The sequence below is a fragment of the Simochromis diagramma genome, unplaced genomic scaffold, assembly GCF_900408965.1.
Source record: "Simochromis diagramma unplaced genomic scaffold, fSimDia1.1 OVJJ01000822.1, whole genome shotgun sequence".
Taxonomy (NCBI): Eukaryota; Metazoa; Chordata; class Actinopteri; order Cichliformes; family Cichlidae; genus Simochromis; species Simochromis diagramma.
The window spans coordinates 3,286,453-3,299,603 of record NW_024387520.1 but is presented as its reverse complement, the minus strand read 5'-3'; the positions used below and the strand labels follow the sequence as shown (position 1 = coordinate 3,299,603).

At 44.7% G+C, this 13,151-nt stretch overlaps 1 protein-coding gene across 14 annotated transcripts in view; it reads left to right on the top strand.

The window, feature by feature from the left end:
• Positions 1 to 13,151, top strand: part of mef2cb (myocyte enhancer factor 2cb) — a 69,273-nt gene that overhangs the window by 46,625 nt on the left and 9,497 nt on the right. For 4 of the 14 annotated variants that reach the window (XM_040019694.1, XM_040019689.1, XM_040019688.1 and 1 more), the window contains 4 exons: positions 7,961 to 8,104; positions 8,287 to 8,424; positions 10,811 to 10,991; positions 11,827 to 11,874. In XM_040019694.1, coding sequence (XP_039875628.1) covers positions 7,961 to 8,104; positions 8,287 to 8,424; positions 10,811 to 10,991; positions 11,827 to 11,874 — 511 coding nt within the window. The remainder of the gene's footprint in view (positions 1 to 7,960; positions 8,105 to 8,286; positions 8,425 to 10,810; positions 10,992 to 11,826; positions 11,875 to 13,151) is intronic. The other 10 variants (XM_040019699.1, XM_040019696.1, XM_040019702.1 and 7 more) reach the window with 6 other exon arrangements.

Below are 13,151 nucleotides of genomic sequence, written 5' to 3'. Positions count from 1 at the left end.
AGATGTCTCTGGCCTCCTTTGAAATCAACAAAACACATTGCCTCTTTATTCATTCAGTTACACAAGATGTTTTTTCAACCCAAAGCTTGAGATACAAAAAAAAATATTGATCATTAAATGTACGTACTTTCAGTTACTCCACTCCTCTAAAATGTATCGAGCTCACCACTTAAAGCAACAGCCTAAAAACAACCCACCATTTTCTTTAAAATACCCATTTCTTAATAAATTCCTCAAAAAGTAGTTGCTTTCTAAAAATAGTCTACGGTGAAACTAAATATAGACGTCTAGCTGGCGGTTCTTGCTGTGAAAGAATAGAAGAATAAGACTGTCTCTGTCTCTGTCTCTGTCCCCCCCCCCCACCCTTGTGTTTTAAACAAGGCTGGGTGGGGGTTGTTTCTGAAACAGAGGAGTGAGTAAGCAAAGTGTCAGGATATTCATCCAGTTTCTCTCTCTCTCTCTGTTCTTGTTGATCAGTTATGAAGAGTTGCCCTCGGCGACCACTGGTGTGAGACCCTGAGCTGCCTACAAACATTTGGTCCTTTGAATGAAATAGTCTGTTTTTTGTTTTGCTTTTTAGTGCAATTCTCTTGTTGATCCCCCGCCTCATTCCACCAAACAGAGCCTTCCTGTCTGCTTTTCAAAAACTTTTCCATTACAGAAAAAGGAAATTAATTTCTCTGAATTGCTATCATATGTTTGGGCCGATCTGAGTACGTTTTGATCAGCAGATCTGCTTTACATACAATTGATCAGCCCGGAGAACCCATATGTCTGTGGCTTCCACCCTGCATCAAGGCACAAAGAGAACAAATTCATGCCCACCCACCCCTTTTTTGAAAAAGTGGTTAAGAACAAGATTTCAGATAATACAGCATATGTGATCCACAGGCGTGGCACTTTATTCCACATCACATGCCCGCTGACCAGAAAAGCAAAAGCTAAGGCAAGAAACTATACCTCTTAGATCGCTGTCAGAGGTGTTTTTTTAAGGTCAATACTGAAACGGAAGTCTGAAGTACTCACACAACAACAAAAGGTTTTTAAAAATAGACTGTTTGAAATGTGCCAATATGTGGTCCCCGTGGTGAGGAGCAGTGAAAAAGGCAGGCCACTTCTGAGGCCACGCTGCCAAAAGGCAAGACTTTTCCACTACACACAGCCCAAAACAATTCACGCCAGCCATTAGGATGAAATGATGCCTTGTTCTTTGAAACTATTTGTGGAAAATTCAGAATAAAGATCTATTTTTACATATGGCATTCCCTTCCCTGCCTAGAGCTTCCTCTTGGCCCTACCTCCTCCACCCCCACCATGGTTACTGCTTTGGGCAGGGTGTGGAAACTCAAGGTCACTGTATAGAGGTCAGCCGGCTGGTCATTGTTACTGAAGGCCTCCCCCCGGCTCCCTTTTCCTGCTTTGGCACCACGCGATAAGAAACAGAGAGACAAAAGACGATAAGTGACGATTTGTAGTGGTTGTGTGTTTTTTTTTGTTGTTGTTGTTGTTGCTAAAGGGTTGGGGGTTAGGTGGAGTTTCAAGAAATGAAAAAGAGGTTGGGCGAAGGAGGCTTGAGGTTTGTTACCTGATGCTAATTTAAAAGTATGTTCATTTTTGATATGATTCATGGTGTAGTACAGTCACATGATGACTGTGGCATAAACAGGCCACGTGCAGTTTCACTGTACAAAGTATGCAAAGCTAAATTACGCGTGGAAAACACACAATTTAACCATTGCGAATCGATTTCTACATTGCACCAGAAATACATATAGACCCGCACTCATTTCTCTCATTTGAATAGAGAAGCGTTATTCAACTGCAGTGTAGATGGGGATGAAAGATGGCTAGGTTAAGGGCGCAGACATAAGTGCCCTCTTTATCCAGTTTCACTGAGCTGGCATTGTGTCTCATTATGTCTATCTGGCTAATTATACAGTGTGGTGACAAGTCTGAATGACCACTTTGTTCCCAGGGCCGGGATGCTGCTGTAACAAACAGTGTTGGATTCTGACATGTGCTTAGTGTGTGTCTCTTCCATATGGGAAACACTGCACCATCTGGTATTCTGATGTGTACTGGCTAGCTAAGATTGTGTGTCTGTGAGTGGGCTCTCGTCTGCAGTGGGCTCTTCTTAATAGTGATTTTAGCACATGCACCATCAAAGTGGCACCGTTTGGAGAAATGTGGAGGAACCTTGTTGCACACAGTGCCCTTTCCCTCTGTCTTCTTTTCTGCCTCTCTCACTTGCCTTAACACTTTCTCTCTGTTTGTTGCTATATATCTCACTCCCTTTTGTAATGTTGAGCAAACTCTGTAGTCTCTAGAAAGCTAATAATCACATGTTTAGGCGGTGTTATTACAGAATTTACCACCAGGGATGATGGATCCCAGGTGCCAATGTCTGGTTACTTATTACAGTGCAGCGGGGCAGCGGGGGTAAGGGGCATCAAAGGTGCTAAAGCACTGAAAGGCCAATGATGCGATAGTTTCTTAAACAGTGAATAAGGATACAGAGATAATGACTTAAAAAAAGAAGCAGGCGGGGACATTAGATGGGACATTAGGGATTAGAGGTCCTATTCCTCAGATTGGTAACCTACAAAATAAACCATCTCCCCCAAATCGCTCACACACATACACACTCCATGTAGCCATCATCCATGGGCATGCCCCTCGACATGGTCCTGGCATGTTCAAACCACGCTTCATGAAACTGTGGCCCTCTTGCCTTTGGTCTGCCATCTGCTTCCAATAAACTAAGCCAGCCTGATCCCTCTGATGTTCCCTCCACTCTGAAAGGCAGACAGAAAGGACGGGCGAGCGAGAGAGACAGCGAGCGAGGAAGAAAGACAAAAATGGGAGCAAGTTAGATTGAGCCAAACGAACCCAAAAAAAGAAGAAAAAAAAAAACGAAAGAAAGAGGAAAAAACTTAGAAGAAGAAACAAAATAAGAAGAATAAGATCACATCTCAGACATGCTATTACCTCTTCCCTGCCGCCAGGAAGACCACCCTGCTGGTGCTTATTGTGAATTGGCGCTGGGAGGTCTTAATCCACAGTAGGTCCACTTCATGACTACCTCCATCTTATTTTTGATAAGAAAGACAATGTTTCTATTTGTCTGTGCACCCCTATGGACACAAAACCCCTTTGCTTCTCACCAATGTGACAAGAGATGGTTTTCTAAACTAGATACACACCCCAGCCTACATTGACTCCTCACACTTTGTAAAGTACGATATATACAGTCTGCTTACTGAGAATGTTTGATAGCTGGAATAAAGTAAAGCCATTTTTAATACTGCAACATGGCAAGCTCGGAGCTTTCTAGACAAAAGATTTCATTTGAGTGCCGTTTTATTTTAGTTTAACAGCACAGCAATCATGATTAACCATAAGTGGCGCTGTTACTGATGTTTTTATGTTGCACTTGTCTATCACAGACTTGTTTCCCACCCACTGCTGAAATATGCCACAAACCCCATAAACTGGGTCCATTTATGGTGGGAAACATTCCCGCTATTATATATTATTTTCTTTCTGGGTTTAGTTTACCGTAGTGCATGTGCGATGAAGATCACACAGTGTTGACAGAGATATAAATGGCCTGTAATACACTGGCTGTTTGGTGGAGCGCCTTTGCGCCGATGCTCCCTGTTATTGGGTTGAAGACACTGAGGAACATTCGCTGGCCTGACCGTCGCCAATAGCTATAAACACAATATTGAATGTGTCGTAGCCTTCAGCCACTGCCAGCATAACTACAGAGGGAAAATGGTCAACAATGGAGCTCTTTCCAAACACAAATCCTCAACTGCCCAGAGTCTATCAGAAATAAAGATGTACCCGTCAAGTCAACAGTGTTTGACTGAGCTTCTGTCGAGATGTGGTGGTTTTGCAGAAAATTAGGGGACTAGCGCAGAGGTGGTGAGACAGAGACAGACTGAGCAACAGACTGAGACAGAAATATGGGGGCAGAAAGACGGATTGAGGGATAGAGAGGGTGAGCAGGGTGGCAGAATGCCGAGCAGACGGATCCTGGTATGGCAGGAGCTCTGGGCAGGCGTCAGCTGTCCCTAGCAGACTCCCTGGGGCCACCCGGGATTCACACCCAAATACTCTCCGCTGTTTTTCTCAGGAGCTAAATGAAGTTATCGCTCACACCCCCAACCTATGAAGTGAATATAGAGCAAGCGTTTTCCTGCAATTAAAACATTAGGGAACGGCAAGCGTGTTAGAATGTGAATCAGTTTCTTTGTAGCTCAAGCCGGCCTCGGTCTCAGCTCGGGTTACCTCCGTTAGGTTTTTACAGCGGCGTCCTGCCGTTCCTCTTACACCAGCCCCAGTCTAGGCTAGCTTAGCTGAGGGTGTAAAAACTGAAGGGTACCAATGAGACGGGCGTCTCAAGTATGTAGGACACCTTGTCTATGCTGTGCCTGCCTCACACAGGCCCTGTGAGTCAAGTCATGAGGGAGCATCATGAAGAAGGAGTTTAATTAGGAGCAAGCCTCCAAAGGGGCCAGAGAGAGAAACACAGAGCCAAGCAAGAAGACACAGCTTTTTTGCTGTCTTTGCTCCTCGCCATACTTTATATCCCACCTTCCTCTTTCTCATGTTTACAGCACGAACTCTCTATAGCATTCTGCGTGACTCTTTACATCGCCGTAGCGTTTTGCTGTCTTCTAACCTCCTTCCTCTCACACTTTCTCCTCATAATCTGGTGTCCCCGTTTGGCCATTTTTTTCTTGTGATTCACAACACGGCAGCAGAGGGTAATATTTAATGTGAAAAAAATGTCAGTCATCGCAAACCGGGGTAATAAAAACCCTATAAACTTAAATAATGCTCATTTATGCCAGCAGCCAAAAGATTAGCTTCTTTTTTAAGAATACAGAAAGAAAATGAAGTTACTTAGAATATTGAATAATTTTAATTTAGGCATGAGAATGTGGGGGAATTCTTTGTGCATAAAATTATTGCCACAAGTGAACTGCACCAAAGTGTTTTTGTTTAATCCTCATCCTATTACCGTATTCCCCAAAGACTCCCTTTTCATGCCAAGTCTTCATTCCTGTACTCCTGTTTCTCTCAATATTACAACAGCAACCTTTTTTTTCACTGATCATTATTCTCCCCATTATTTTGAAATATAAGTCTTGGATGTGCCTTATATAATGGTGATGTTACTGTATAACAGACTGAAAGTTTGGAGCAGCACTCAGTGGCATATTCAAGGAGCAGATAAAGCAATGGGCTATTAGAGGAGGGTAAAACACATAGGATGGCTTGAAAGTAGGGCAGCAGGATGGTGAGGTGGAAGGCTGAAGAGGGAGAAGTCCTTCTAAGGCTACATGAGCTCTTCAGCAGTTCTGATTGGTTGCTGGGTTGTATGCTAGGCCTTTGGCAACAGGTGTGATGCCTTTAAACAGGTGGGCATAACTGAGATGAATGGCATAACATCTTTGTACTGCACCCTAAATAAACCGAGGCCTGCTGGAAAGCTAAGCCTGGGTCAGTCATGCAATACTCACACCCTGGCTAAATGCACCTCCATAAACACACAGAGCAACTATTGCCCAACTACTGCTACACCGCCAGCTCAATCACCCCATATGGGTGTCACCTTTAACTCGGCCCCCGTTCTCCTCTCCCAGCAATGCTCCACGGCTATTCTTCCAAGAATGGAAGTAACTCTCTCATGGACTCATGTGCTGGTGGCAGTAGGTGGAAATCTATGCAAGTAGGAAGAAAAGTTGTTTTGTTTTTTCTTCTTTCTTTTTTTTTGTTTGTTGTTTTTTTTTTCCTTGCATGCATTCTCATGTGAGCGGAAAAAGGCCAGTGGTTCAGCTCTTGTCAGTTCGATATGATACATCGCCAAGGCCAGATTGAAACTACGCAAAAGAAATAGCAAAGTTTTACATCTCACGCCTTTGCCAAAAAAGACAGCATGCTAAACCTCTGTGCCCCTTTTGTTCTCTTGACTCATCCTCCTCAGATAGAGCAAGAGTGCCTGATTCACTGTAGGTCTATTGGAAGTCAGATCTCCTGCATCGCCTAGCGTGATTTGTTTGGTGTGATTTCCTGAAGACTGTCAAAGATGTGAGAGATGCTTTCAAATTCAGAATTCCAGATTTCCACTCCAGGGGCCAAGTGAGGATTCAGAGAGAGAAAAAGGAGAGCCAGCAAATGTTGACACACTTACAGTAGCTGCCTCGCCACGAGACGCCTCAGGAATCAAACAGTTATCACACAACACACAAAAGAAGCCCTCTAAGTTCACTAAAACCACACTCAAAACAGGCCTTTGTTGTGCTGACATGAGAGATGACTGGATTTTTATTTGTTTTCTAAGCAGGCAGATCGCTCCTTGTCACTTCTGCTGCTGGTTGTGATGGAGTAGCTAGCACTCGTATCTCTTCTGTGAGTGAGTACTGACAGAGACAAACAAATGAGAGGAAGAAGTTCACCGAGATTAACTTATCTTAGCATCTATCTTCCTCCTTTCTCCTGCTCAGTCGCTCTTTCTTTTTTCTTGACTAACACCCACTCTCACACACCCACACATGCACACACACACACAGACTCATTCCCCTCTTTCCCCACCCACACACACACACACACACACACACTATACAACATATACAGAGAAGCGCACACTCTCACACACTTGATCAGCATCAAATACAAGGTGTGCTAAAGTAAATTTAATTACGTCTGTCTGATATGGAGCTTCAGATGAAAGTAGGAGAGCGCAGTGTGAAGCGATGACTGCACAGACAGGAGCAGGCCCGTGATATTCCTCCCGTAGACTAATCTCCCTTTATTAAAGCCAGGAGGAGAGAGGCAAGGGGGAGTAAGGGGGGGGCATGTGGTGGAGAGGAGAAGGAGGAGGAGGAGGAGGTGGTGTCTTTGATGAGATCTCTCTAACTGTCAGCTACTGTACTTTTCTTCTCTGCCGCTCGGTCTTTGTCTCTCTCACTTTTGCGAGGCAAATGAACACAGCACCTATCGTTACATGCCCACTTGCTCAAGCAAACATACCCTCGTGCTATCACACACAGTAATGCGCTCTGAAACTTATCCCTGTTGTTAAGGTTGTCAACAATATCTAAAAAAGGACAGAGACAGCTACAGATACAGCCCCCCCCCCCGCGCCAACCACCACCACCTCTCGTTTTCTTATTTATTCCAATGCTCTCTTTGTCTGTCTCTCTCCTCCAGTGAGAGGGAGTGGTGATCGAGTGGAGAGTGTGCGTGCGCTTTTTTCCCCTTCTTCTTTCAGCGTGCTATTTTCTGTCCACTCTAATGGGGGCAGGTGGCCATCAGGTGGCCAGAACAGAAACTGCCACATTTAATAGCACATACACCACACTCGTAAACTTGTGCACCTCAGCTGTATTTTAATTCTATTTCACGGCCCGCTGATAATTATGGTTGTAAAATATGTTTTACTTTTATGACTGTTCCCTTTTCTGTGCAATTATGAGGGTTTAAGGTCCCCCCTTGATTTGTCATTCTGTTATGTCTTGTTATTGAATGTGATTGAATCATTTGTGCCTTTTTTTTCTGTGTTTAGCTGCATGTTTACTTGTTCATAAAAATAGGCCGTGTGTCCTCACCCCATACCATCTTGTTAGAGTTCATACCGTGAGCGTTTTTTTTTTTTTTTTTGTTAAAGCTTTTATAAAAATTAAGATAATTTGTAGCAAAGATCTCATTACCCTACGCAGTAAGCCAGATTTGTTCTTTGTTTTTTAATTTGATATAAAACCACATCAGTTTAAGAACTTTTCCAAAGTGTTTCTTTTTTTTCAAGATGTCCTTTAATCAGACTTGCATTCGAAAATGAACCTCCTCACACTTCATTACCATTATGTCCCTCCGAAGCTGTTCACCTGGGTTTCTCTTCCCTACCCCAAAGCCCTTCAACTATGTTGTGCAACTGCTCTGTTTGCAGACATTGAGAAAGAAGGGCCTAAACGGCTGTGACAGCCCAGATCCCGACGCAGATGACTCGGTTGGCCACAGCCCCGAGTCTGAGGACAAGTACAGGAAAATAAACGAGGACATTGATCTGATGATCAGCAGACAGAGACTGTGTGTAAGTACTTCTTGTTAAACCCAGAGCCTTCTTCTCACCTTTTCTTTCCTCTCTCTCCCTCCCCCCACATGCTTTCTGTTGCTTCATCCCTGTCATCGTCATCTGTTCCTACCGTCCATCTCTCCGTCCCTTCATGTGTGTGTCTCCCCTCCATCCTTCTCTGTGGTTGTGGGACCTGGCAGGCATTGAGCAAGAAGGAGAACAAAGGTGGCGAGAGCCCGGAGCTCGAGTCTGCGCTCATCCTCACCCCGCACACTGAGGAGAAATACAAACAGATTAACGAAGAGTTTGATCACATGATTAAAACTCATAAGATACCTGTAAGTACTGGGTTATACTCAGCAGGCTGACAAAATGCTGACTGGCAAGTAACTGTTGCGCTAACCCAGCTAACCACCATTGTTTGGAAGCAGACTAATTACACAAAGTGAGAGTGAGAGTAAGATCGGGGTAAAATTGCACTCTGCAAAATTACAGATCTTTGAATTTTCCTGTTTACAGTAGAGGAATGGTCCTTTAATTTGACATGTCTGCAACCATAACTAGTAGGCACGTTTGCTGATTTAACAGCATAGTTTCTTTTATGACAAATTTTAACCTCACCCGGTTCCCACCTTGAACCCGCTCTACCCATAATGCCTTGCCTGGCTCTCAGGAGAGGTGTGGTCTGCATGCGCTTTTCCTTTTCCTGCACCAAAACCCAGTGGTCTGTGACCTGCAACAACAGGGACAGACAGTGTTGGCAGTGAAACAGCTGCAGGCATTCGAACACTCTTAATAAGCACGTCTTCCTAACTCAAAAAACTTGCTTATCTCTCCTCAGGCAAACGCCTTTGTAGCTTTGTATATGCCTAGATGTGTTATCTGCTGGATTTATTTTATGTAGTCTCAACTTTACAGAAGACTTTAACCTATAGCTAGTTGCCAGGAACTACAAAATTGAGGCCTTCTTTCTATGTAAACTGAGCTTGCCACTCATTCAGAGAGCACATTATAGAATGGTTAGCGCTTCGGCCATACGGAGCAAAGAGATAATTCCATGGTAAATCACTCAGAGAAGAAGAGTAGTGTCTGAGCCGCATGGAGTAGGAGGAGATGTGGTTAGAAGCGAGGCAGTGGTTGGTGAGCTGGGGTGGTGCGTCGGGGTGAGGTGGGGTGTGTTTGGGATCGGAGAATGGGTGGGGTTGAGTGGTGGTGGGGGAGATGGAGGGGGTGGGGTGGGGTTCTGCAAACAACAAGTGGCAGTTCAGTGTGTGGTCAGAGTGGCTGCCAAGCACTGGGCCTCTGGATTGCAGGGGACTGTTGAGGGGACTGCGGGGAGAGGCAAAGGAGGAAGATGAGTGAAAACAGGAAGGATGGCACCAGTTAAAGGACAGCTCAGAAACGGGGCCCTTACACCCAGCAGTAGAGTGTGTGTGTGTGTGTGTACACATGCAGAAATGTGCATGTACGACGACAGCTCACACATTTTTAAATAATAGTTCACCGGGACCAATTAGGTCAAAAAAGTCCACCAAAGAGTCAGAGATGGAAGAAGTAATAGGGTGGGTGGGAATAAAAAAAACAGAACCAGAGACAGACCCTCAAAAAAAATAGCATATATAGGTTTTGGCTAGCCACTCCCGTGCAAAGTCGCAGTTAAAGCGAAACGTGGAGAGGCCCATAATGAAATATGGTTAGAGTAATCATCTTTGTACATTGAAATAATATTTGGCCTGCTAACAGAACATTAGCAGAGGGGAGAAAATTAAAGAAGCTGAGGCACATCGCCCACTTCCACATGAGCCAGGCTGATGATCTCCCTGATGCACTCCCTCCATGGCTCTGAGACACATGGCAGTAATTTAGGGTGCTATTTTCTACTTCCTAAAACTAACAATGCAGGATCAACCACTTCCAGGGCACTCCCAAGGTTAAACCCTTATGCCAAGTGACACAATAAAAATGACAAACTAGATGCCGGAGGCTTTTCATGTTCCTGGTGAGACTATTGACTGATCTGAGTGCGTCACTTAAAACACTTTACATAAGCTCCATATGATCTGAAAATAAGTGATCCCCCATTGTGTTCTCTTGTGCCGTTTTACTTTTGCAAGATATTCTGCAGGCTTGTTAGTGAGGTGAAGATAGACTGAATTATCTTAAGGACTGGGACAGTGGAAAACGATTGGCTTTGTTCCCTGTGAACCACAGCCTTCCATTTTTTTATGTATGACTGTAATGACTTCAGCATAATATTTCCTTTGGTCAGCCTTTTGACTTTACAATGGCAAATGTTACAAGATGTCAGGGCCAGCACTTGACTCCTGTGTAAAGACATTAGTAGCCTCCAAAGTAACTCGATCACACTGAAATGAAAAAGTACCGCCAGTCCATTTATATTATCACTGAGGCAATTTGAGTAACTCTGAAAGGAGTTTTCTCTTTGTCTTTCATGCAATGCTGCTTTTGCCGAACTCTGCTATCTTGGATTTTTATTCTTTGCTGTAAGGAGTTCAGTTCATCTGTCCATTAGTCCTATTGAACTTCACTCTTTAAGTTTCTTTGTGTTCCTGGACTATTTCTGACCTGTCATGCTTTTTTCCTCTCTCTTTCTTTCTGTTTGTCTCATACTTCGAAAACCTTGTTTTATAACAATTCAAGCATCAGAATCATTGCAATCTTTAGTCTAATCACACCCATGTTTATGTCTCTCTATCGTCTCAGCAGGCCGTGCCCCCATCGAACTACGACATGCCCGTGTCCATTCCTGTTAGCAACCAGAACAATCTCATTTACAGCCATCCCGGTGGATCCCTAGGCAACCACAATCTGTTGCCACTGGCACACCACGGCCTACAGAGAAACAGCATGTCTCCTGGAGTTACACACAGACCCCCCAGTGCAGGTAATACAGGTCGGGTCTCGCACGCACTCATGCACCCATGTACATGCTGTTATCCCATCTGTCTATCTTCTCAACTGTGTGTACCTGTCTGTCATGTTAATAGAGGCGCACATAGAAATGTGCAATTTATTTTATGACAGCTACCCACAATTTTCCACCTAAAGGCAGTTAATGAATCCTAAGTCGTCCCCTCCCACATGTATTCACATATTGCCTGCTCAGTATTCTGTTCAAAGTGAGCTGATGATTTAATGCAATATAAAATCCCAAGCCACAGGCCTGCTGATTTAGTGTTCTGTTGTACACACAGGACGTCTGGCCTTATATATAGGCACCGAGTTGCTGGTGACATAAGCAAATTGGGCCTGTTGGTTTGTTATTGTTGTCCAAAGTCCTTTTTTTGTCCCTTTGGTCTGAAGGCTGCTGCCCACACCCTCACCCTGTCATTACAACTGGATGCTAGAAATGCCAGCGCAAACTAAATATGAGTTTTGGCGCTTGCAGCATCCATGCCAAACCGCACACGCTCTGGACCCTCCCACTCATCCACCTCTTATGCCTTAAAAATAATAATGTGTCATTTTTCTTGGACGGCAGCTTAATGCATCCGCTCGTAGTGTCCAGTTGCTAAGCGTGTTCAAGTTGGAGTGGGAAGCTGCGCCGCTTCTGGTGTCAGTGCACATATGACGGCCTGACACGCGCGCACACACACACACACACACAGCACATTGTGATTAAACCGAGCGAGAGACAGAAGGTGCAGTGGAGCCAGTGTGGGTGTCTATCCTCTAATGGGTTTCTCTCGTTTTGCTGCGCTCTCTATTTCATCTTACAGGTGGCCTCATGGGTGCCGACCTTACCACTGGCGCAGGCACCAGTGCTGGTAAGAAAGCCCTCCTCTTCTCACACACAGATGTCTGCTAACATGCACACACACATACACCCACTCACACACATACATGGCACCCACTCACCCACTTGGGGCCATAAAATGCATGACTAACACTAACCCAAACCCAAGTGGAGATTTTGTCCATGATGTGTTGAAGTTAGTGGTCGTGGAGTTCATCTGGGAATGTTTGCTCAGTGCCTGGGCTGTGACACATCCTGCCTGTGTTCATCTATAAAATGGTAGAGCAAGTGGGGGGAAGAGAAGTAAAATGGCATTATATCCTGAGGCAGCAGATATAACAGAGATATTGCTAGATTCTTTAATGTACACATACAAATTTGTCTTGTTGTTTCTGTCACCTCTCGGATTTCTGTCTAGAACCAAATTAATTCAGTGTTTAGAGAGTCTCACGGTGGGATAATGATCCTGCCGGTAGCTCAGCAACACACATTTGGGAAACACGTGTAAAACATCTTATGTGTTAACTTCTGTTTGTACATGGGTTTGTCCCCGAGGACATGTGAGGCCCGCGTTTATAACAAAGAGACTCCCTTTTAAAGGGTTGAATTTTTACGACTTCAGCGTACGGTGCAGAGTGTAAAAAAGAGAGAATTGGGGGCGTCAGTGGGTCACAGCTGGGCAGCCTTGTCTGGCCCCCAAGGCTCTATCACAAGGGGTCAGTGCCTGGTTTCTCTGTCTGGACAGTCATCGCACACACAAACACATACGCGCGCACAACAGGCCCATTTGTTGTGGCGTGTGTTCCATTGACTGCGTTTTGCAGTGCATCCTTCAAAAGTAGCCTTTGTGTCACTGCGCTGAAGGAACAGAGGCACTCTGTGAGCGCTGCGCGTCGCTCAGCAGCGGCGAAAAACACAACGTGGAGAGAGAGTCATGTGGGAGCTGAAAGATTCCATTCAGTGCTCTCTTAAATCTCATCTGGGGTGGAGTGTGGGGGGGGGGCACAGTGATGAATATCCACCAATGGTGGAAGCATGTGTGCAAAGGAGAAACAGAGGGGGGAACACAGATGGAAGTGTTCTGCGAACTCGGTCAGCCATTTTAATGATGTTCCTCTAAAATCATCAGTATGAAGTGGCACAGCCACTGTGGCACCTCGAGGACTGTTTTAACACTCCTCTTCTCCCCAGTGTAAGTTTTGATAAGATGATTGTACGAGTGGCCATCTGCCCCGTGTATGTGTCATCAGTCATGTGCCCTAAGTAACATAAGAGGAGCCTTAAGACACACAGAAACACACAACTTCT